This window comes from Antechinus flavipes, chromosome 1 (genome assembly GCF_016432865.1).
Source record: "Antechinus flavipes isolate AdamAnt ecotype Samford, QLD, Australia chromosome 1, AdamAnt_v2, whole genome shotgun sequence".
Lineage (NCBI taxonomy): Eukaryota > Metazoa > Chordata > Mammalia > Dasyuromorphia > Dasyuridae > Antechinus > Antechinus flavipes.
Window position 1 is genome coordinate 674,473,929 of NC_067398.1, and position 24,594 is coordinate 674,498,522.

General features: G+C 42.3%; 2 protein-coding genes across 2 annotated transcripts in view; one reads left to right on the forward strand and one right to left on the reverse strand.

Annotated features, from left to right (window-relative positions):
* The first annotated feature begins 7 nt into the window (after positions 1-7).
* GDF1 (growth differentiation factor 1) lies at positions 8-2,222 on the forward strand. The gene is made up of 2 exons (XM_051972301.1): positions 8-756; positions 1,262-2,222. The coding sequence occupies exons 1-2, from the start codon at positions 441-443 to the stop codon at positions 2,074-2,076; spliced, it is 1,131 nt and encodes a 376-aa protein (XP_051828261.1). The 5' UTR covers positions 8-440; the 3' UTR covers positions 2,077-2,222.
* A 1,621-nt stretch (positions 2,223-3,843) lies between these two features.
* The window catches only part of UPF1 (UPF1 RNA helicase and ATPase), a 58,641-nt gene continuing 37,890 nt past the window's right edge, over positions 3,844-24,594 (reverse strand). Inside the window, 16 exon segments of the mRNA XM_051972283.1 lie at positions 3,844-6,572; positions 8,131-8,253; positions 8,616-8,833; positions 9,073-9,123; positions 9,126-9,233; positions 12,370-12,451; positions 15,745-15,919; positions 17,222-17,364; positions 19,065-19,221; positions 19,846-19,963; positions 20,326-20,539; positions 20,703-20,846; positions 22,575-22,689; positions 22,837-23,001; positions 23,699-23,817; positions 23,935-24,094. Coding sequence (XP_051828243.1) covers positions 8,134-8,253; positions 8,616-8,833; positions 9,073-9,123; positions 9,126-9,233; positions 12,370-12,451; positions 15,745-15,919; positions 17,222-17,364; positions 19,065-19,221; positions 19,846-19,963; positions 20,326-20,539; positions 20,703-20,846; positions 22,575-22,689; positions 22,837-23,001; positions 23,699-23,817; positions 23,935-24,094 — 2,089 coding nt within the window. The 3' untranslated portion in view covers positions 3,844-6,572; positions 8,131-8,133.

A 24,594-nucleotide genomic window follows, 5' to 3' on the forward strand; every position in this document is an offset into this window, starting at 1 on the left:
TCCCCCCTCCAAACCCCCAGAGCCCACTGCCCGCCCCCGTCCTCCCCGTCTTGTCCCCAGGCACTTTGGGGATGTGGACTCGACTTGGGCGAGTGGACCAATTGAAGGGGAGGGGCGATTCTCCCCCCTCTCCTTCTTAACCCCATCCCCCGGGAATTCCTGAGGCGGCATCCGCTGGCGGCTTTAAGGGCAGGAAGGTCCCCTGCAGTGAGCAACTGGAAGCAGAGACGGCAACCCTTTCCCCGCCCCCCCCCATCTTTCTGAGCTGGAAAGGGTTAAGGGGCGAGGCTCTCACACCTCCCTGCCCAATGGTGGGCCGCGCCCCTCCCGCCTTCGCCCCGGGGTGCCCCGGACCCCGGGGGTGCCCCGGGCTATAAGGCCGCGGGAGCAGGAGCTTGGCCAGCGGCAGACCTCCGTCCCGGGGCGCAGCGTCGAGGAAGATGCGGGCTCTGCAGCTTCTTTCCCCCCTGCCCTGGCTCCTGCTCCTTCCCCTTCTCCTGCCCCAGCCCCAGCCCGGTTTGGCCCAGCCCGGGACCCTCTCGCCCCAAGCCAGTGCCCTGCTCCAGACCCTGGGACTGAGTCCGCCCCTCGGGCCCCCTCCCTCCCGCCCCGTCCCCTCAGTCATGTGGCGGCTCTTCCGAAGGGACCCCGAGGCCGCAGAGCCCCAAGAACTGCCCCAGGAGTCCCAGCCCCTGCCCTGCCACGTGGAGGAGCTGGGCGTCCCCGGGAACATCGTGCGGCACGTCCTCGATGGCGGTAAATTAGGGGGTGTCCGGGAGGCCGCGGGGGAGGGCGCGGGGCCGGGAGGCTACTTGCTGGGGTCTCTCACGGGCCTGGAGGGGCTCTGGCGTCCCTCCCCCTCCCTAGTCACCGCCCAGGTCCCGGGGCCTCCCTGTCCCTCTCGGGGGGAGCCAGGACCCCAGGGCGGGCTCTGGGTTTGGGTCAGCCGGAGGGAGCCAGGAACCTGGAGCCCGCGCGGGTCCCAGCCTTCCCGACCTATTTTCACTCCAGGGCAACGGCCCCAAACAGGAGCGGAGCCGGAAGTGGCCTCCCTGTAACCTGAGCCCCTGATACTGTTTCTGACCTTTGGGGCCTTGCCTAATAATAGCCCGGCTCCTTCCCGCCAAGGTCACAGGGCCGGTGAAGGGCCCCGAGAACTTGAACCCACTGCTCCCACCTTTCTGAAGGCCTGAGGAGGGGGAGGGAAAGCTGGGAGGGGTCTGCAGAGCTGTCCGGCCTCACGGGATGCTTTGGCCCCCAGGTGCCTCTGCCCCACCCGAGCCAGCCTTGGGCTCCCTGTGCCTGGAGAAGCCCCTTTTCTTCAACCTTTCATTCCTCGACGCTAAGGAGCAGCTGACCCTGGCCCGGCTGGAGCTGAACTTCGGTGCCCCCGGGGACCTTGCCCCCGGGCAGGGCTGGGAGCTGAGCCTGGCCCAGGCCCAGGGCCCCCGGCTGTGGGGCCAGCCCCTGCACTGGCACCAGCGAGAGGTGCTGCTGAGCCGCACAGTGCCCAGCCTGCGCGACCCCCTCTACTTTGACATGCTGGCCTTGGGCCTGATGAGGAATTCCACCTTCCCCCACAACTTGAGCCTCGTCTTGGAGGTGTTGCCGGCTAGAGACGGGGCCCTGCCTCCGGGATCGTGCGGCACGCTGGGGCGGTCCCTGGAGGCCTCCCTGCTAGTGGTGACCCTCGACCCCCAGCTGTGCCAGCCTGCCTCCAGGAAGCGCCGCGCCACCCGCCCCGCTCTGGACAGCCCCGACCCTCCTTGTGCGGCCCGGCAGCTCTACATCAACTTCCGGGAAGTGGGCTGGCACAACTGGATCATTGCCCCTCGAGGCTTCATGGCCAACTACTGTCAAGGGCACTGCTTCTTCCCCACTGCCACCAAGATCTCCAGTTTGAACCATGCTGTCATGCAGTCCCTGATGCACTCGGTGGCTCCGGCCACGACGCCCCCCCCTTGCTGTGTTCCCGTGAAGCTCTCGCCCATCTCTGTTCTCTTCTACGACAACAGTGACAATGTGGTCCTTCGGCACTACGAGGACATGGTGGTGGACGAGTGTGGGTGCCGATGAGGGGAGTCTGGGCCCCGGGGCAGGGAAGAGGGCCCGGCCTCCATCCCTTCCTGCCAAAGGGGAATCCCTGTGTCTATGTGGGCCTGCCCCCCCGTGTGTATCCTGACCTTAAAACCTGACTAATAAAACTGCTGGGTTTGTTTTGGTTTGGTTTAGCCTAAAGAATTTGTGGAGAACAGCTTTCCAATTCACAGGACCCAAGGTCCCTGGGGGCCCCTGGTGGGGAGGAAGGTGGGAGACCAAGGCAGACCCAGGACAGTCCTCTCACATCAGGTGAGGGCAAAGGATTCTCACAACGTGCTGCTTGTTCTCTTGTGCCTCAAGCCCCCTGGGGAAAAGTCTGCAGAGGCCAGATGGGAGCCGTGGGAAACCCAAGGGCAGAACAGAATCAATATTTGGCTTTGCAGCCTCCCAGAGCCAGGAGGCCAGCTTTTCCCAGCTTCGGTTTGATTGAGCTTCATGACCCTCAGAAGTCATGAAAACCAGTCCTGCCCTTCCTTGCCCTCCCTCAGGACCCATGAGAAGACGTGGCTTGGAACACCCTGAGCCACCCAGGTATCTCGAGGGCCTGCCGTTTAGTTCCCAAAACGGGGGCTGGACAACAAACTGCAGCCTCCACACTCAAGATGCAAAATTGACACCCCTTTCTAATGCTCAGCCTTATTTAGAACTGTGTTTAAGTGGAATAGGCTTTCTTTTCTAGAGGCAGGAATACAGAACTCAACTCAAAAGCCAGGAATCCAAATCCTGACGTGGCCAAGAGACTCTGGACCACTCACCTCCTCTCAATTCTCTGGTAAATAAATACATGGATGTTCCCGATATCAATGAAAGCCCGAGTTCAGTCCCCATTCTAGTTCTTTAAGGCAAGGATAATTTTGGTTTTTTGCGATTGTATAGGTTCTAATACAAATCAGGTGCTCAATGATGCTTGTTTGATTCTACTTAACAGGTTTTCCATGTCTCCTAAAGCCTGTAATTAGTTCTTTAACAGGCAACAACTATTAGTTGAACGATTCAGGTTCTCCCTTCTCTGGAAAATCCATTTTAAAAAGGAGAAAAAAATCCTGTTGGGGGATAATTTAGGGACTCAAGTAGCTGCTTCTTGTACAATCAATCACAAGGTTATGCACTTTTAAAACAGTCCACTGGACTAGGTCTATGGGGAACATTTAAGAGTTGGTGTATTATGCTCTCAGGAGAAAAGAGAAACCTGGCCACCTCTTCACTGTACTCCCCCTTCTGGTCAGAAACAGTTTTAGAATGAGATAAACGTTTGGACACAGCAAGGGTGGGGAGTGGTGACTCTGGGTCACAACAAAGCCTACATTTCCTGTCTCCCCTTCCCATTCACCTCAGGAGGAATTCACAGGAAGTCTGCTTACACCCAGTATTCAAAAGGAACCCCATTCTCTGCAGGGAGACAAGACAATCCCTTTGAACCTGGAGGGAGAGTAATCAAGCTTGGGCCTTGAAAGAGAGCAGCTGGTTTTGTCAAAGTCCCGACAAGCAAAGTAGTTTGTCCAGTCACACAGGTCATCAACAGCACAGCCCCACTCCTGGCCTTTCTCAATCAGTGCCCTTTCCAACAACCTCAAATGGACACTGCAGAAAGGCTGACTGCAGGAGCAGGAAATAGCAATTAATATGCTCCCAAACTCAGCAATTTATCAATAGGTATAAAAAATCCCTCTGAGTGGGACAACTGCCTCACCTTCTTTCAAGAGCTTTGCCGACTACTCTGTACAATGAATATCTAGCTCCAAGTATGAATGCAAGAGTGTTTTATTAATATTTTATTGATGGCAAACAGCTTAAAACAAACTGACCAAAAATCAAAATGACACCGTGCGGACACTGATGTTCATGGATTTATAAAACTCAGAGTAACTCGCTACAAAGAAAAAAAAAAGAAAAGAAAAAAGAAAAGAAAATAAAGCCACAGAGCAGAGGCAAAAAGCATTCCAACCAGTGAAATAAGGAGGGGGGACACATTACCCAATGGATTGCATTGCAGAAAGGGTTACAGTTTAAACTATTTCAAAACTCTATGCACTAAGTAGCCTATCCAGAAGGAAGAAAAAAAATTTAAAAGTCTTTCGGCAATGTTAATAAATAAAAGAGTCCATCTCACAGGAAGGAAGGTGGCCCGTGTGTACCTGTTAATCTGTACATTTTAGAAGTCTAAACTCTGGAGGCTTTTTTTCTTTTTAGAATATGGCCGATTTGCTTTTTTTAAAGAGTTGTACAAGGTAGGGTGGTACTGGGTGGACAGGGTGGGAAGGATAGGGGTTTTGTGGTAGGTTTTTTTTTTTTGTTTTTTCTTTTTTTTTTTTTTTTTTGCCATCTGTGTAAGCTTTGGGACAAAACCAAAAATGGTGGTACTTCCTGGTGTCCTGGGTCTCAGGTCACCAGTATCATTGTCCAGAATGGGTTTTGGGGTGGAAATCTAATGATACTTGGATCATTGATCTCTGAAAGGAAACAGGAGGGGGGAAAAAGTCTTGGAAAACTACAGAAGAAGGCAAATTTGCATAAGTGGTCGGCTAGAAAATCTTCAGGACAGAAACCGGAGGGGTTGACTTTCAAAGTAAAACAAAAACAAAAACAAAAACAAAACTACTGCAGTTTATAGCATTTTAGTATACTGGCAGGAGGGGCCAATTTAGAAGTTCTCTAAATGATAAGTGAAATAATTTGCCCCCATCTTTCAGGCCAGAAACCCTTCATGCCCCTTGATCATAAAGCTAACTTAATTCTGGAAGGTTTTTAAAAAAATTATCTACATTTAGTTAAGTCACACTCTGCCGACCCTTGCCAATTAGGAGGTAGACTTCTTCCAAATTTAGAGAGTTTGACAGAACAGGAGGACAAGAAGTTGAATGTTCCCAGCACTCAGTGTTTCTAAAAAGGCTGCAAAGCCAAGTGATAGCCTCAGCAGTCCTATTTGGAGTAGCCCTGAGCTGGGTAGAGCTTAGAAAGACTGGCCGGGTCATTTTAAGTGTGCTCTCTGATATGTCACCTCCAGCATCTTTTCCAAATCATGAAGATGCTGTATTGGTGTTCCCCACCTGGAGGGGTCGGTCTCCAGGGTTTCTTTCTTGGGCCTTGTTTGTGATCGGTTTGTGTTTTTAAGGACTCCTCCAGCTACCTTTGGAAAGTATGAAGTCACCAAAGAAGCCACCAGCTATTTAAAAGGCCACCTTCCAATAACTGCCTGTTTGCCCATAACGATTCCTTTCTTTTTCAGCCCACTTCAGTAATGTCTTTGAATCTTTACTTCAAAACCAATATAATCCCCAGGAGCCCCTACTTTTCCCCTTCCTCAGTAGGAGTGAACAGGGCAGGCAGCCTAGCATCTTCTCCTCCAGGGCCACCGTGGCCTGGAGCCCCATCCCCTTGTTAAGCGCACGGTTCATCTTACAGAAAAGGCTGGTTTTCACAGAGTAGAGTCCAGACAATAGCCTATGAAAAGCATAGAGAAAAGTGTGAAAGCCTCCTCAGGCTGGACCCCATGGGGAATTAGGGCCTGGGCCCAGTTTCCCTCACTGACTGTGATCCCTTGTGGAAGAAGAGGCTGAATGAGGAAACTTTAAAATTCTCTGAAAGTTCTCTTCAAGGTTGGTGATTCTAATTTAAATTAAAAAATTTTTTTTCTGGTAAGCTTCTCATCTCCCAGGTCCACCGCTAAGATTTCAGAGACAAACTTAAAAAAAAAATAATAACAGTGCTCCTTTGAAAGAATCTCTTAAAAACAAACAAAAAAATTTTCTTTTAAATGAAAAACCCTTTCAGAACACAGGCAACATGATGACACTGAGGTTTCAGAGCCAGTGTGAACAACAAACCCTGCATCTCAGAGTGGAGCTCTGGCCATCTGCTGCTGCCAAATGTGGCAGGTTCTGCCAACAGTAAGAAGGAATCTTGTCTCTGCTGCTAAAATGTGAACAGTTTGTCCTGCTAAAACATAGTCCCCTTAAAAAAAAAAAATTAACTCTGAGATGAGGGTTTGCCATCCCTCCTGCTCTGAACGGCGCTGCCCTGTTCACAAACCAGAGTATGGAATGAAGTGAGCCTTGCTGGAGGCCCTTCTCTCTTAGCTGATTGGGCTGGGGGAGCAGGGACTCAGCTGACCATTCATTCGGTCAGGGCGAGCTTCGGGGGAGCAGTCTGGCGGGCCGGGGGATGCTGAGACAGTCCCGCCTTCCCATCGCGGTGCAGCCAGTGCTCTGCTTCTCTCCTCTTCGGCCATTCTCCTCGTCTCAGTGTGCTAGCAGTGGTCTCTCTCTCTCTCTCTCTCTTTCGCTCTTGCTCCTTCCTCTCGTCTCCCCATTGGTTGGTTTCTCTCTCTCTTCTCTCTCCCCTGTTGCTCTCACACAGTGATGCTTCAGTTTTAGCAGTGGAAAACAGGTATCCATTTTATTTTATTTTTTTATTACCCAGAATAAGATGCTGATGGACTAAGCTCCGCATAAGCTTAGCTCTTCTTTCTTGACCTACAAAGGAAGAAAGAAAGAACAATCAAGAGGTGGGACAACTTTTGTAGGTCCAATTTACACAGCAGTTTCCATCAACCTGAAAAGCCCATGCTTTGGTGCCATGTATCAGAACAAAAGGGACTGCATTCTGCCCGCCAATTCCAAAGAACAGCATGGTGCACACAAAAGGGTCCTGGATTTTGATTCAGCAAATCTGGTTTCAAGGCTTGGTCCTGACACTTCCTACTTGTGAGAGGATGCTGTAAATGGATTAGACTTGGTCCCCACCAGGCCCCAAGGACAGTGCTTCACCAATGAATGGTTCCTGCCTTTCCTACTGTTAGCTTTCACCTCAGACACTGCCATCCGTGCTGGCCACACCTCCTTCGTGGAAATGGGGCTCTAATAACCCATCTGCATAGGGTATCACCACTCTGGACTTTCTGAGTCAGATGTGTTCTAGGATATCACCATTGTTCCAGCCTATATTTTCTTCAACTATAAATTCCTTCATCACTATATCTCCCCCTGAACCAGCACAAGGCCTTGTTCTTAGTAGACATTGAATAAATAAACAAGACCGGCTTGCACATAAGGCTATTCCAATTTTAAAGAAATTAAGGCTCGATAGGCCATCAAAGTTGCTAAGTGCTGGAATCAGGATATCAAGCCAAGTCTCTCCTCATACAAGTATTTTGTTTTTTTTAAAAATCATTTTTCCTATGCCATGCTGTAGCTTCTAAGACTAAAATTGTGTAACATGTATAATACAACCAGTAAAAAGAAAAAAAAAAGTTGATTTGGCAATTTGGAACCATTTCAGGTCTTACCAAAGCCTCCTAGAAAAGGAGAATAGAGGGATTAAAAAGGCTAAGAGAACTTACTCAAAATTCAAGCCTGGCTTTAATAGTCATTAAGAGGGAAAAGGTCTACCTTCTAATTATATGGATACACAATACGCAGGATGATCCATTTTTAAGAAACTCTAATCTAGTACTCAAAATGAAAAATCAAAGGGGAAAAAAAAATCCTCTTTTAAAAATTGTCCTCCTCTGCAGTATTCACTCCCAATAAGTATTTTACTTCTAAGAATACCTAGAATGATAACTTCACAAGTAACTGAAATAAAAAATGATTTTAGTTTTGTTAAAAAGCACTAGCTAACAAAAGTACAAAAAGCAGCTTATGTGAATATGGCCTGTGAGGAATATAAGTATTTTCCTAATTTACTTCCTGCAACAGATCCCAACGCTAATGGCACTGGGGGATACTATCTCAAGAACAGGCTTGCTAAGCTGGGAACTTGATAAATTTGGAAAAGTCCTTGAGACCAAACTGTTGCCCTCTAGTTGTAATATGTTTTGATCTGCTTCAATGTATTTCAGTTGTCCATTAATAGTGTCAGCATTTGAGTAAGACTTTTATGTTTCCATATTGTCTAAAATTTGTCATAGTGAGAAAGAAATATTCTGTGGTTTAAGTCTGACTGTGTGAAAAAATTATTGTAAAACAAATGAGCAAGTCCAAAGCCAAAGAAGCACAGCTCCCCCCAAAACCCCCTTCTTCCCCATCTTACACTCTAATACTGTGACAGCCCTGTCACTCCACCGTGTTGGTATGCCCGTTCTCCTTGGTAAGTAGAGTCTTGTGACAGAGCCACATCAATCTGCGATTTAAACTCATCACCAAGGTAACTGTCCTGTGGAAGAAAATTGGGGGTGTTTTTAAAATCCAAAAATAAGACCATTTGACAACCTGGAGACTCCCTTCCCCCCACAAAGGAGAGGTATTTTCCTTCTCATCTTGATTAATCTTTCTCAATAATCCCTTCAGTTTCTCACTTCTGGAAAGCTAAAGTACAACTGTCAGAGATGCACTAGGTCCTTGTGATCTCAAAGCAGGAGGATCTTCAGGGAAAGTATATGAGCAGCAAGAAAGAAAACCCATCCCTGGCCTGGATCCCACCTTTGGTACCTCTCGCCCACTGGCCCCTCTCCCTTGAAAGAAGGACACGTTGATCAAAGGCAGATCTAATCAGAGCCAAATAGGGTTTTCACTCACCTGGGATAATTCTGGTTGAGAGAGCCCTGGCTGGCTCATCTGGGATGGCTGACTCATGGAAATATAGCCCTGAGTCAATGGGCCCTGGGAGAAGGGCTGAGAGACCACATCTTGGCTGGCCTGACTATTTGGGAGGTTCGCCTGGCTAGTCCCAGGAATCCCAAAGCGATTTTTTTGGCGTCCCCCACGACCAGTCTTCCCTTTTGGTGTCCCGCGGCCTAGAAAGAAAGCACCCCATTTTATTCCAATCATTACTACTGTTATCACTTGCAAATGACTCATTATACTTTGGGGTTGGGGGGACTTTGGAGACTTTAGCCAAGGTGTGCATTACAGAGGAGAAAAGCAAAACCAGAGAAGGGAAAGTTCGGCCCAGAACCACATGTGTGTGGGCCCAGTCCCGGTTCCAAGGCCCACCACACCAGGGACACCCCCAAGGTGACCTGAGCAGTACTACCTGCAGCTGGCCCATTGGCTTGGCCGAAATAGCCTGGCGGCGGCATTGGGGCATCACAAGGTTGAAAGGAATAGGAATGTTCATAGCAGTCACGTGACTGGGTCCGGTGCTGATCATCCCGATCTGATCGTGAGTTTGAAAATACATATTCGATGGACGCCCTAGAAAGTAAACACTTGAGTTAGATGGTTTACCTACACAAAAACACAGATGGACACATGGAAGCTAATGCTTCCAGATAAGGTAGATCCTGAGGCTTTATTCATGGCAACAAACACTCATCTCATTTCTGAAACTTTATAAATTTCAAGAAAGCCTTCCAGGGAGTGAAGTCAAGATCCAGCCCAACAGAACACAATGGAAGTAGACTATATGAGCTGCAAACTAAGCACCTGGAAGACTTCTTTTAAGTAATTCAATGGGTACAGAGTAGGAATGCAAGAGTTAGGGACCGATTTAAAAACAAAGTATTCTGGTTGGGTGGAGTTGGGAGTTTTATTTTATAGATGGGAAAACTGAACTCCAGAAGTAATTATTGCTAAAATTGTTTGGTTGTTGGTTTATTTATTCATTCTTTTTTTTTTTTTTTGCAGCTGCCTATTACCTCCAAATAAACCTTTGCAAAAACATTTCTTGAACTCTCCCTCCTTGGGAATTACTTTTTAAAACAATTCAACAAGTCACACAAGAAAATCAGCTTCATTACTTTATAATCATATCTAATTCATGACTAGAAAAAAATTACATATCTCCCAAGCTTGAATCCAAATGATTTCAAACTGTTTCCCAAGGTCAAATCTCTGTTCTGAGGATCAAGATTTGTCATCGCTAAATACATTTAAAACAATAAAACTCTGCGGCTAAAGAGAAAAAAATGATGGAAAAGGCTGATTTTGACTCAATTTCAATGAAGTGTTTCCCAACTTTCAGTGTTCTAATAAAGGCTTAAAGATGGTCTAAGACATGGGAGACACTAACACTGGACCACTCAATATGGTGTACCCTTATCAGAGAAGGTGTTGTGTTCTATGAGCAAAAGCAATGAAGTAGCTCAGAAGCAATACGCCAAGTTAGAAAATCCACACCAAATGCTCATAGGAACTATTTGTGTCCAACCTGTGGCAGAGCATTCTGAGCTTGTACAGGTCTGATTGGGCACAGCTGGACACACTAACCTTTCTCTAACATAGTGATGTCATTTTGGTCCTCTTCAAGAATGAAGGTCAACCACCAATTAAAGTGTACTTAATGAGACAATAACCTCATCACTTGGAAAGACCATTTGCAGGAATGTTTTAGAATGGATTCAGGAAAGGAACGGACTAAATGACTCCAGAGGGACTAATTCAAGTCTAAAAAGTGAATTACTGGCAGGAAAATGAAAATAAGTATATGAACTCTCCCGAAGGGTACAACATTTACTTGGATCCATCGTTTTTAGTATTTTCTTTAAGTAACATTACAGAGCACCACTCATTTAACCTTAACCTACTGTGCAATGAATACTATACTAAATTTGTAGAAAGCATACAAGTACAAACATAGTCCTTTGCCTTTTAGTTGGAGAAGATAAACACAAAACAGTAGCAAACAGCACAAGACAATGTCTAATAAATATGGAAACAATAATAGTTGAAAATTATGTAGTACTTAAGATATACCAATATTTTTACATAGAAATTGCAAGCCAGAACTAATATGAATAAAGAATAGTAAAGCACAGGCTTACCACTATTTTCTAGATAAAGAAAATGAGGGTGAAGGTTCAATGACTTGCTTGGCTTCTATAGCTGAAGCCCAAGGGGAAACTCAAATCTAGACAACTGCTGACTTTGAGACTAGTACTCTTTCCACTGTATACCAAAGTACTTTTTAATGCTGCAATTTCTAACTACTCACCACATAGGGTGAATCCTACTTACAGTGTAGGACATAAAAAAATTAAGAATTCCAGGAACTCAGGAGACTACCAATGGGGACTGGTTTATGGAAGAAATAAAACTTGTGTTGTCCTGGGAAATGTGGCTGGAGAGGCAGGGTGACAAAACTTTGGGCACAACTCACTATTTAATCTAATTCCCTCATTTGATCTATGGATAAACAGGCTATAGTCAGCCATGGGTATTCATGGGTAGACTAGAAACTACCCAGGTATCTGATTCCAAATCTTGATGGAATCTCGAGGTATAGGCAGCCTTTAAGAGTCAGGAAGTTTATATTTCATACAGCAGGAGATAAAGAACCACCCTTTTTTTGTGCCTTAATGTTTACCAACCACTTTTTATATATATATATGTATGTATATACATTAAGTGGCAGAACTAGAACATTCTAGAAAACCAGGTTTTCTGACTCTTAAGGTTGAAGAATTGATCCCTTCACTATCATCTTGATCTTCTGAGCCTGGAGGACAGGTAATTCTGTTGAAACTTAGACAGGAAAATAAAGGCAAAAAACCTTTTTGGAAGGGGAAACATAAGACGTTTGGATTTGGACCAAAATGTAAGGGACAAAAATTGAAAGAGCATTTTATATACATTATCTCACAAATCAGCATAAGGTAGGTAAACAGATAAACCCTGAATTGCACCATGACCAGGTGCCACGGATATGAAGAATACCATTATTTCCCCTGTGGCTCAATTTCCTCCAGGCCATAGATACCAAGCCCATTTTCACCTCTAGAAAAAGCATTCATGAGCCCCACTATTCTCTTGGGTAGGAACCATCTGCCCCCGGAAGGTTGTTGGGGTATTGCTACCTGCCCTGCTCCCTTTATCTCATCTTCCTTAACTAGGATGTGAGCTCCTTGAGAGCAGGAATAGTCTCATTTTCTATTTGTATCTTCAGTTCTTGGCACTTAGTAAAGTACATAATAAAAATTGCTTGATTGCCATTCGATTCTGTTCTCCATTTCACAGATGAAGAGGCTAAGGGTCAGAGAAGTAAAGCACTGTCATACAGCTATTAAATGCTAAAAGTGGAATAAAAAGGTCTTTCTGACCTTGCCAAGCTGGGCACTAATCACACCTTGCTATTCTGTCTCTGAAATCCTGACTTTCAGGAAACAGTGGATCCAAGTGGGTATTCTACAGGAAGTGGCGAAGAGAGAAGGGAAAGGGACAAAACTCCCCTAGATTGTCAATAACAAGATAATCTGAGACCTCTAAGAGAGACAGAAAGTGGATGGGGAAAAAAATGGAGGCAGCAGGGAGATTACATCCTAGAGAAGCTATCAAAGGAAGAGGAGAAATAAGAAGGTAATAGGAAAAGCAGAGTTAAGGTTTTTCTACTGACCTTGACTGCTCCGATCATAGACAGATCCTGGGATAATAGCTTCACGTGCATCATACATGGCAGTAGTCATGAACCGGGCTCCCTAAAATAGAATAGTAGGGAGAAGGAGAAAGATGTATTATACATTAAAAATTTAGCATTTATACATAAATCGTAAGGTTTGCTAGGCACTTTAAAAATATTATCTCGTGTGATCTCTACAACACTGGGAAGGCAGACGAGTAGTTATGTGATTAACTCAAAAGTCATAGAGCTTCCTGACTCTAATACAGCACTTTCCTTTGCCATCCAACTTGCCTCTAAATGTTACATGTTTGGCACTTTCCACACAAATTAAGTCTGATCTAGAGAAAAATATTAAATGCTCTTGGATTGGGTGAGCAAATATAATAAAGATTACAATACTACCTAAATTAATCTATTTATTTAGCGCTATACCAATCAGACTCCCAAAAAACTACTTTGATGAACTAGAAAAAATAACAACAAAGTTCATATGGAAAAACAAAAGGTCAAGAATTTCAAGGGAATTAATGAAAAAAAAAAAAATCAAATGAAGGTGGCCTAGCTGTACCAGATCTAAAATTATATTATAAAGCAGCAGTTTCTAAAATCATCTGGTATTGGCTAAGAAATAGACTAGTTGATCAATGGAATAGGTTAGATTCAAAGGATAAAACAGCAAATAACTTTAATAATATAGTGTTTGACAAACCCAAAGACACCAGTTTCTGGGATAAGAATGCATTATTACAAAAATTGCTGGGAAAATTGGAAATCAGTATGGTAGATACTAGGCATTGACCCACACTTAACACCGTACACCAAGATAAGGTCAAAATGGGTTCATGACCTAGGCATAAAGAATGAGATTATAAATTGGAAGAGCATAGGATAGTTTACCTCGCAGACCTGTGGAAGAGGGAGGAATTTATGACCAAAGAAGAACTAGAGATCACTATTGACCACAAAATAGAAAATTTTGATTATATCAAATTGAAAAGTTTTTATACAAACAAAACAGATGCAGACAAGATTAGAAGGGAAACAATAAACTGGGAAAACATTTTTACAATCAAAGATTCTGATAAAGGCCTCATTTCCAAAATATATAGAGAACTGACTCTAATCTATAATAAATCAAATTATTCTCCAATTGATAAATGGTCAAAGGATATGAACAGACAATTCTCAGACGAAGAAATTGAAATTATTTATAGACATATGAAAATATGCTCCAAATCATTCTTAATCAGAGAAATGCAAATTAAGACAACTCTGAGATACCTAAGACAACTCTGAGATACCACTACACACCTGTCAGATTGGCTAGAGTGACAGGGAAAGATAATGTGGAATGTTGGAGGGGATGTGGGAAAACAGGGACACTGATACATTGTTGGTGGAACTGTGCACGAATCCAGCCATTCTGGAGGGCAATTTGGAACTATGCTCAAAAAGTGATCAAACTGTGCATACCCTTTTATCCAGCAGTGTTTCTACTGGGCTTATACCCCAAAGAGATACTAAAAAAAGGAAAGGGACCTGTATGTGCCAAAATGTTTGTGGCAGCCCTGTTTGTAGTGGCTAGAAACTGGAAAATGAAAGGATGCCCATCAATTGGAGAATGGTTGAGTAAAGTGTGGTATATGAATGTTATGGAATATTACTGTTCTGTAAGGAATGACCAGCAGGATGAATACAGAGAGGATTGGCGAGACTTACATGAACCGATGCCAAGTGATATGAGCAGAACCAGGAGATCATTATATACCTCAACAATGATATTGTTTGAGGATGTATTCTGATGGAAGTGGATCTCTTTGATAAAGAGAGCTTTAATTGATCAAAGATGGATAGAAGCAGCTACACCCAAAGAAAGAATACTGGGAAATGAATATAAACTGCTTGCATTTTTGTTTTTCTTCCCAGATTATTTATACCTTCTGAATCCAATTCTCCCTGTGCAACAAGAAAACTGTTCGGTTCTGCACACATATATTGTATCTAGGATATATTGTAACCTATTCAACATGTAAAGGACTGATTGCCATCTGGGGGAGGGGGTGGAGGGAGGGAGGGGAAAAACCAGAACAGAAGTGAATGCAAGGGATAATGCTGTAAAAAATTACCCTGGCATGCGTTCTATCAATAAAAAGTTATATATATTAAAAAAAAATAATAAATGTTACATGTTTGGGTTGAGGCTACTTGGTAATAAGAACTTATGTTATCTAGATTAATTAAGTTAATGAAAATACCAGTAATATGAAAAAATATTTTATCATCGATCAGAATTTAATCTTGTGGAATGGATCTTCCTGGACGGTCTCAAAAAATACAACTATAAAAAGGATCTTTAAGCCATGGGTGAAGTTTTCTAGTATTAAATTCTATGTAAATCTTTCTGTTGTTTCCTTGCATTTTGTTTTCTTTCTCAGTTTTTTTTTTCCCTTCTTGATCTGATTTTTCTTGTGCAGCAAGAAAACAGTATAACTATGTATACATATATTGGATTTAACATATATTGGACTACCTGCCATGTAGGGGAGGGAGTAGGGGAAAATCTGAACAAGTGGTTTTGCAAGGGTCAATGTTGAAAAATTACCCATGCATGTTTTGTAAATAAAAAGCTTAAAAAAAAAAAAAAAAGAAACGCTGTCTTAAAAAAAAAAAAATCTATGTGAATTACATTGTTCAGAAACTTCAGAAACTTTCTTAGTTTCAAAAGATGGCAGCAGATTTATATTAAAAATTACCAAGTTATATTACAGGTTACCAAGTGCCACAAAGGACATTTAGCTGTGTAATAAATAAGAAAAGCTCCTAATTCCACAGAATTCTCCTTCTCCCCTCCTTCTTCCTTCTCTCCCGCCCCCCCCCCCCCCAAGTTTCCTTCTCCTTTTAAGGAAGAACAAAGCTATAACACTTAACTGGGTAGGGGAAGAAAGGTACAGGTGGATGAGGATGGGTGCAAAATGCAGTTTTCCTTCTCAAATACAAAATAAACTTGCCTTCGAAATTCAAAACAACTACTACCAATATTCTCCTTGTTTTTAAAATAAGCTACTTAAAAAGTCTTGCCTGTTTAAGAATATCCTTGAATGTTCTTTAATTTGGGGCAGCTCCTAATACCATACTTTCTACAAGATCAGTACAGAATGCTTTAACACTAAGCATGACTTTAGAGACACAGCAAGACCACTGTGATCTTTTTGCAGAAGAGGAAATTAAAAGATAGGAAAAACTAAGTCATTTGGCAAAGTCACACTTCATCAGAAGGAGCAGAGCCAATATTTCACCCTAAATCCTTTGACTCTGCTCCCTTCTTTGGTCCACCCTCACTTTACTCCAATCAAATATGGAATTGCTTACTGGATTGATGGTATTGACAAGTTTGCGGGGCTTGCTGAATTGCATGAGGCTCTCCCGAAGGTTGTTTAGGGGTCCTTCTACCAGCACTTTCTGTTCCTTGTAGTAGTTCAATAGATGGTTCCAGAGTGGTTGCTTGGAAAGAGCTTTAGGGTTGCCCACAATAATTACTCCATACCTAAAAAACACAGTTAAAAAAATCCATCATTTAAGGCAGAAAATCGGGACATGAAAAAATTTTAAAATCCCAGATGCATTATATATCAATATAAAAATACCCATCAGTCTGAACTGGAATACAGAGAGCAAAATTCGAACCAAGGAGGAATAACCTTATAGAATTTCAGAGTTGGAAGAAACCTTCTAGTTCAATCCCAAAGCAAAACTATCTTCTTTCTAACACACCTCAATGATCATCCTGACTTTGTCTTCTACTTCAGACTCTGCCCCAGTCCTGCTACCCCAGGAGGCTCAGTCCTTCTGGGGCCCCCCTATCATCCTGATGGTGCTCTTCTGGAGGCTCAGAATGCTCTACAGAGGCTTACACTTCCTCACACACAGTATGTCATCACGTCCTATCAGACTTCGATGATCACAGCCAGAAGCACCTCAGCAGACCTAGTCCCATTTTCTTTATTTCACAGATAAGATCCAGAGAAAGCAAGCAGTTTGTTCAAGTTGGCACAGAATGAGCTTCAGTTCAGATTTCCCATCTTTCCAGTATGTCCTAACAACTTCCCAAACAAGCTGATCTATTATATACTTCAATTAAGCCTCTTATACTGGAGGCTCATCCCAAGGTTAGAGTATCTAGACACTAGACACTGAAGAAGTGTCTCATTTCTCCAATAAAAGGTTATAACCCCAGAGACTAGAGGCAATGACAAACAAAGAGTGCTGGTGGCAGAGACCTAGAAGCATCCTTTTGAGGAAGAGCCCAGTATTGATCCCATGGACCTTTTACCAAAATTTAACCCATGTCAGGGCTCATTGTATCATTATTACTTTATAGGAGACTCCAGGGAACCATATACCAACCTCTCAATCGAGTCAGAGAAGCCTGGGGCTTTAGGGACAAGAAAGAGTTCCAGGTTTCTGAAACAAGCTTTTTACTTTAATAATCAAAGCAGTAAATAAGTTTTGTTGCTAGATAAGTCAATTTAAATTAGTTTTGCAGAAAGAGCTAGTCAAAAATTAAGAAACAGATAATGACCACATTAAACTAATAATAGTATTTCCTAGAATGCAATGATGCACTTGGGAAAGAGGAAAGGAAGAAGTGATATGGTGATATAAATTCAACTAAGGATGTATATTCTGGAAATACTTGCTGTGAAAACAAGACATTTTCTTAAGTGAATATATGGAACTGCTGCCCGGAATTAAAGTATTCCAAACTTCTCATTGCAACTATGATTTTCCATAAAGCAAAACCCCCACCAAATAAAATGGATGTATGTGGTTGAAGTCTTCTCTGTACCTTGCTCGAGTAAGAGCCACATTAAGACGCCTGGGATCATTTAAAAATCCAATTCCTTGGTGTTCATTGGCTCTCACACAGGAAAGGATGATAAAGTCCTTTTCTCGTCCCTGGAATGCATCGACACTAGCTATTTCCACTTCCTGAAAAGAGAACCACCATATAATGGTCAGCAGATTGAGCTTTGACTAAAAGCATGACTTTTCCTTTCAATAAGTAAACATGGAAGTATCTTATTACACCTTATTAAAAAACTACTATAATGTGTTAAATGAAAATAGCATTGTCTTGTTTATGAGACCTGGAAAGAATAATCTAAACATTATCTATATCTATATACTTCTATTAAATGGTGGCTTAAGAGTAAGGAACAGGTCTTATTAATTATAATATAGATAACATTTCTATACCACCTTAGGGTTCATTTCACATCTGTGAGGCAGGAAATTAAGCAATGATTTCTATTTCCAGATTTATTAAGCATGGTGTTAGACACAGAAATAGTTAATGAAGCCAATGTCTCAGGCCTCAAAGAGGATCAGAAGTTGGACCTGACGATTTCTAAAGTCCTCAAATGTTATAATATTTGAAGCAAGGTCACATGAATCTTTCAAGCTCACCTAGTGCTGTTACACTCAGAACTGTATGTGCCCTTAGCAAACAAGAGAGTGTGAATGCTCTCCAGTCACTGCACTGGAATGCATCTATCAGTTCCTGCTTACAACAGTGATTAGGAAACCCCAAAAGCTCCTCACTTGTGAGCTCCATATCCCCACTGGCAGTCAGAGCTTAAATCTACATCTTCTAAAGTGAGGGCAACTGCTCTTAATGCTATCCCTGCTGACTGAGGATGTAGATATAAAGCTGGTCTACACCATTCAGGTGTCTTCTGCGATTTCCCTCTGGGCCCAACTTTTCAGACTGTGCCCCACTCCGACCTCATTATTTGGCCTACCTTAATGCTCCCTGGTCCTATCTAGGTCATGGGTCTCTTCCAGTCTGGCTTATGCTCCACCTACCCCTGGAAACCTGGTCATAGCAAATTTCTATCACTTCAAGAAGCCCACACCCAAGAGTCCCTCAGCAATTTTAAAGGTCTGGAGCTGGGGAACCCCTTATTTTCCAGAGAAGTCTGGTAACTTTCCCACTGTTAGGTAATAAGCATTGGAGGAAGGACTGGAACCCAAGTTCAGAGCAGTGAACTCCATACTGAGTTTACAGCAGCAAGGATGGCAGAGAGCTCTAGCCTGTCTGGGGGCACTACTGGTTCCCAGTGCCCTCCACTTCCCTTAATGTTGTGCCTGATTGATAGACAATGGTCTTACCTTATCTTGACCTCTCTAAGGAAGAGATTTCCCCCCCACCCACACTCCAGATTTCTAATCTGCCCTCAACTGAATTTACCTGGCCTATTTTTCAATGTCACTGCAACTTGCAAGATTCTAGAGATGCAGTATACTACCTTTGAAATCTCTCTTAAGTGCCTACTATGTATAAACCACTTTACTTTGTCCAGGCCCTGCATACATAAAGATAAAAACTGAAAACAAGTCCTTTGTTTTTATACAACTTTTAAACTACTGACAGATATAACATGCATGTGAAACAAAATAATGAAGGACAGGATAGAATCTGGACACTATAAAAAAGCTAAATTTGGGGGGCAGCTAGATAGCATAGTAGATAGAGCACCAGCTCTAAAGTCAGGAGGACCCGAGTTCAAATCTGACCTCAGACACTTAACACTTCCTTGCTGTGTGATGCGGCAAGCTCTAAAGCCCAATTGCTTCAGCAAAAAGAAAGAAAAGGAAAAAAAAGAAAAAGCTAAATTTCTATGTTATACCTGGTAGAGTTTTGTATGCAGAGAGCCACTAAATTGCATGTATTGTACCAGATAAGATCGTTGACCCTCATAAGGTGTAATAATACCAATCTGATCTGGTTTGGCACCAGCTTTTAGGAGCTTTGTAGTTATCTTTTCCACATTTGCTGCTTCCGTTCTGAAAAAAACAAACACTTTATTAGATTTTGGTCCTTTTTACTTGGTAGGTACTACATATGACATTTTTGTGTGTGTTTACACACACACACACTCACCTTATATAATTATAATCTCCACTAAAGTCTCCCCCTATTGAGAAGTATGAATGGAATCCTGAATCCTTCAGAATAGTCTCCTCAGGACAAATTCTGATAGGTTCTGCCCAAACTAGAAAGACTAAGTAGAGGCCCAGTCATCTGAGCACCAATCTAGTTAACTTTAGCAAGATTAATGGCAAAAGGGAATTGGTCTCATTTTTGCCAACAATGAAAAACATCCTCCCTAAAGGCCCACTTTTGCTACCAGAGGAAGATCCCTCCCCCCACCCCATTAGTCATTTAGGAAATAGATAACTAAGGAATAAAAGAATTGTAAATGATATTGGCTAAGAGAGCATTTATGCATTAAAACACAGATCTAGACAGTATTATAACTCACACAAAAGATCACTAAGCATTATAAATGAACAAGGAATGGGGCATAAGTAGCTATCTTGTGGGAGTTTAATTGGTTATCAATGAGATTTGAGAAACATTCAAAGATTTATAGATTTCTAAAGGAAAAAACTTCTAGGCCAATTTACCTGTTCAAATAAGAAGTGCCTGAACTGGCAATTTCTTCTTGGCCTTGGGTCACATAAAAGAACATTGGTTTATCTGGCTGGGGCCACTGGAAATCAAATCCCTTTTTCACACGATCAGCTATAATTGGAAAAGAAAGAAGCCACCTGTCATATGTTACATTCCAAGTCTAGAAGTCTATCATTACTAAGGTCAGGGCTAAACAGGATTAGTTTGCTACTAAAAAATACTAGCTCTACACAGACACATATTGACTCCCTACAGTGCTAACAGACTCTTCCAAACACCTGAAGTCATTTAAGCAATTTATAAAGAAAACCTATACCGACACAGGGACTGTATATAAAGATATAAAACTTTCTAATTGCTAAAAGATCAAGGAGTGAATTCCTATGGGTAGGAACTAAAGTACAGATCTGAAATTTAACTGTCTGTGACGGATATTATTCACTGGCCCCCAGTAGTATGGAAAGGTCCTTTACCTGCAGTGACGCCATTCTGAAGGGAACCCTCATAGAAGATGTTAGATGGGAAAGCACTAAGGGCAGGATGCATCCGATATTGGACTTGGAGGCGGATTGGACGGATCCCCAACACCACTAGCCGCTCAAATAAGGACTGAGACAAGCCTGCTTTTGCAGCTTTCTTGCACATGACTACAGGCCCCAGCTGGCAATGATCTCCTACTAGGATCAGCTGTACCATGAAAAGAGAAAATGGATAACTTTTATTCACCTCAAAGAACATGCACAAGAAAGAGGCACACAATACAATAATACTCTCAAATTCAGCACACTATTTTCTAACTTCTTGACAATAAAATGAAAATCTTTTTGGTTCACAAAGAATTCTACTTTACCTGTTTGGCTCCAAGAACAACTGGTACCATACACTCTGGTTCAGTAGCCTGAGTGCTTTCATCAATTAAAATAGATCGGAACTGCATCTTGGCAAGCCTTGGATCACCTGCTCCCACACACGTGCAGCAGATCACATCTGCATTCTAGGTAACAACAAAATTATAAACAAGTCAAACCTCCCATATTTGATTAAAAGCAGATCCCTCAGACAATTATATACACATAATTTAACACAGGTTCTACAAAAGTATTACTTTGGGGGGGGGGGGGGAGTGGTTTTCGGCTCTCTTCCATTTGATGTGCTTTCTAACCCAAATTTCTCACTAGCTTGTTAACAATATTCTCTTAGGTAGAAATCAGTTCTCAATGCCATGAACAAAATATATTAAATTCATTTGAAAATGAATAGCAAAAGTATATTCTCAGATATTTTTAAACTTCTATTTTTTAAAAGCCTTTTATTTTCAAAACATATGCATAATTTTCAACATTCATCCTTGCAAAACTTTGTGTTCCAAATTTTTCTCCCTCCCTTCCTCCCACCCCCCTCCAAGAGACAGCAAGTGATCCAATGTATGTTAAACATGCAATTCTTCTATACTTATGTCCACAATTATCAAACTGCAAAAGAAAAATAAAATCAAAAAGGAAAAAAAATGAGAAAGGAAACAAAATGCAAGCAAACAACAAAAAGAATGAAAATACTATGTTGTGATCCACACTCAAGTCTCCACAGTGGTCTCTCTGGGTATAGATGGCTTTCTTCATCAGATTTTTAAAAGACCTAGGTGTTGGGCAGCTAGGTGGCACAGTGGGTAAAGCACCAGCCCTGAAGTCAGGAGAACCCGAGTTCAAATCTCATCTCAGAAACTTAACATTTCCTAGCTGTGTGACCTTAGGCAAGTCACTTAACCTCAATTATCTCAGGGGGGGAAAAAAAAGACCCTCATCACCCTTTCTCTCATGAAATTCTTTCATTCAGCTCCCATAACTTTTAAGAAACCTGTATACCTCATATTCAGTATTTAAGGTACTCTCCCCTTATAATTTTTCCTTTAATGGTCTTTCTCTGAGCATAAATGAAAAAAAAAAAAAGTAATTACATAACGCCAAAGTCAAGTAGTTTCTAGTAGTTTTGAAAATAAGACTTCGAGTGAACAATGCAAACCTAATACTAGGCAAAAGGCTTCACCTGTACAATGAGCAGATGTAAATTGATTCTATGATATCAAAGATAGAAGAGACCTTAGAAGAAAAACAGTTCATAAGAAATACCTGGAGAGTTTCTCTCTCTCTATGATACACTTCGGTAACCATGTAGCTTTTGCCTGAAGAGTTCTAAAGAAGGGAAACTCAAGAGTTCTGAATAGGTCTAATTGTTACAAAGCTTAAATTCTGCTCCTCATTCCTAGTCCTCATACTTTGTACATTTTCGTATAATTGTTAGCTCATCTCTCCAGGTTTATCTAAGTATACCAGCTGTGTTTATGGTTTCTTACTTTCTCTTTTCTGTGTAAAGCCTTTTTAATTAAGTTGCTAGGACACCAGATTATGTGCTCTCACTCTCGCCGTGGCCTGAAGCCTACCATTGTTACACATTAAGCCATGGTCCAGAAAACCAGATCCTATCAAGAACCAAATTTTTAGTAACCTGTTCGCTTCTTAAACCTGTCCCTCTCATGAAGCTTGTGCTGTGACTGGGCAGTAGTGAAGTTGATAAAGTTCTCTCAGTTGGTCTCACCACACAAGAACCAGCACTTCTAGTGCAGAAACTGTTTTCTTTTTCGTCTCCATATCCCAGTCCAAAACACTACTGCTTGGTACAGCCTGGGTGCTTAACAGTGGCTAATGTGAGCTGATAAAGCACTTACCATGAGCAGTTCTCGCTCAGCTGTGCGTTTCAATGCTCGGTAACGCTTTTCATCAGCAGATGAAAGTTCACCTGTTTCATCTTTCAGCTGTTGTAGCTTCTGGAGTTCAGGCATACTGTAATACAGAATGATAAGCACTTATAAGTAATTGTTCCTCCACATCATTAGTCAAAAGAAAATTCTGGCTCATTCTAATCCTTTATCAGATGGAACATCCCAGAGAGTGACCCAACTTCTACACAGCCTATGAACAACTTCTTACCTATCCATATTCCTGATCTGGTTGTGCAGTGCCAAAAAAGATACAGGAGAATCAATTGCTTCCCGGCTTTTAGCACAAAGACGAACAACTTTCAGTCCAGTCTGATGAATCTTCTCAGTCAACTGATCCACAGCTATATTGCTTGGAGCACAAACTAGCACAGGCCTGAAAAATAGAAAAGCCTCATCATTCAAATCCGTGATAAAACCAACACAATTAGATAAGATAGCTTGTGGTTTTATTTTATTAGAATGTGAAATACAGTACTAATGCAGAATTTACAATTTCCTATGGTTTCATTAAATGACACACCCAGTGTATTAGTTTGTGTCAAAGGCAAGATTTGAAAGCACACCTTCTGACTTGGAGCCCAGCACATCATTTCCTATTACTTTACACCTCTACAATACACTCTCACCTGGAAGAGGTGGAAAGGGGAACAAGATGGACATAGGACCCAAGCAAACAGTACTAGTCAGAAATGTTAATATGAATAGAGCAGTATACACAAGGGATAATGTTGCCACACTGCACCAACAACAATGTGAGATCAAATAAGCCAAGTAGCCTAAGGCACAGGGGACAGAATACTGACTAGGAGGTTAATCAGTTGTATGGCTCTGGGCTGGTCAGCCTTTCCTTCTCAAGGTTGCTGTGAAGTCTATGAAATGCTTTGCAAAACTAAAAGCGTTGTATAATGAAATGCGCACTCTAAAGGACTGTTTCATTCTTTGTATTATCACCTTCAAAGTCCAGCACATGGTGGCTTACAGGTGCTTTATTTATGCTTGTTGAATACTTTGACATTCAACTTTATTCTATCATTATTTCCATTTGTACAAAGCATTGTACACAAACATACCCATTGCCTTGTCTAGCCAAATGGTAGACAATTGTAGCTGATGTGACAGTCTTTCCTGTACCAGGTGGTCCCTGGATGAGGCTCAAAGGTCGTTGCAAAACAGTCTTTACTGCATATACCTAAAGGGGAAAAAGAGGCTGTTCATTAAAACCAAGCAAAGGATTCTTTTAGGTTTTTAAATTCCTGCTGAAATGCCAAGATATCAATAATTTATTGGGTTTGTTGAAAATGAAGACCTGAGAATGATTGAGGTCAGGGAGTCCTTGTGCTGTAAAACGTTTTGGCAGCTGGCATTTAATAATCACATCCTCTACTTCATGACCCAACAGTTTGTGGTAAATGTAGCCAGAGACTGAGGTTTCATCCACAGCAAATGTTTTTAATGCACTCTGCATCCTGAAAAGAAAGATACCTGAGTTTAGAGACACTATAATCAGAACCATTTTCACCAGCTTCCAAAATCACAAAGTAGGATCCTGAGACCATTAATCACATGGTGAAGGCATTCAGAGATGGAGAATTTGTCTAGACTTTCAATGTCAGATTTTGTAAAGGCTACAGAAAATTTAGAATAGAGTCAGTAAAAGGTGACCAGGAAACTCAAGATAACTGTCACCAGAGTGAAGGGGGGGGGAGGGGAAATCCCCCAGAAATTATGGAATTACAGCAAGGCAGAATTTGTTTCAGTTAGGAAGAATTTCCTACCAATGAAAAAGCAGTACAAAAATGGAATGAGTTCCATTGAAATACAGTAAGCTCCAAGTCAGTAGTTTATACATCAGGGATGTTGTTTATAAATGGAATTCATTCTTTAGGTGCAGCTTAGATTGAATGGCCTTTAAGAGGCCTTCAAACTTTAAGAACATATGGATTTAAGCTTAAGAACAAGGAATTCC

Bases quoted from the DNA above. Each gene is read 5' to 3' on its own strand.
- GDF1 (XM_051972301.1), top strand. From the start codon at position 441: ATGCGGGCTCTGCAGCTTCTTTCCCCCCTGCCCTGGCTCCTGCTCCTT. The intron at 757-1,261 runs GTAAATTAGGGG...TTTGGCCCCCAG, and splicing joins GCGGCACGTCCTCGATGGCG to GTGCCTCTGCCCCACCCGAG.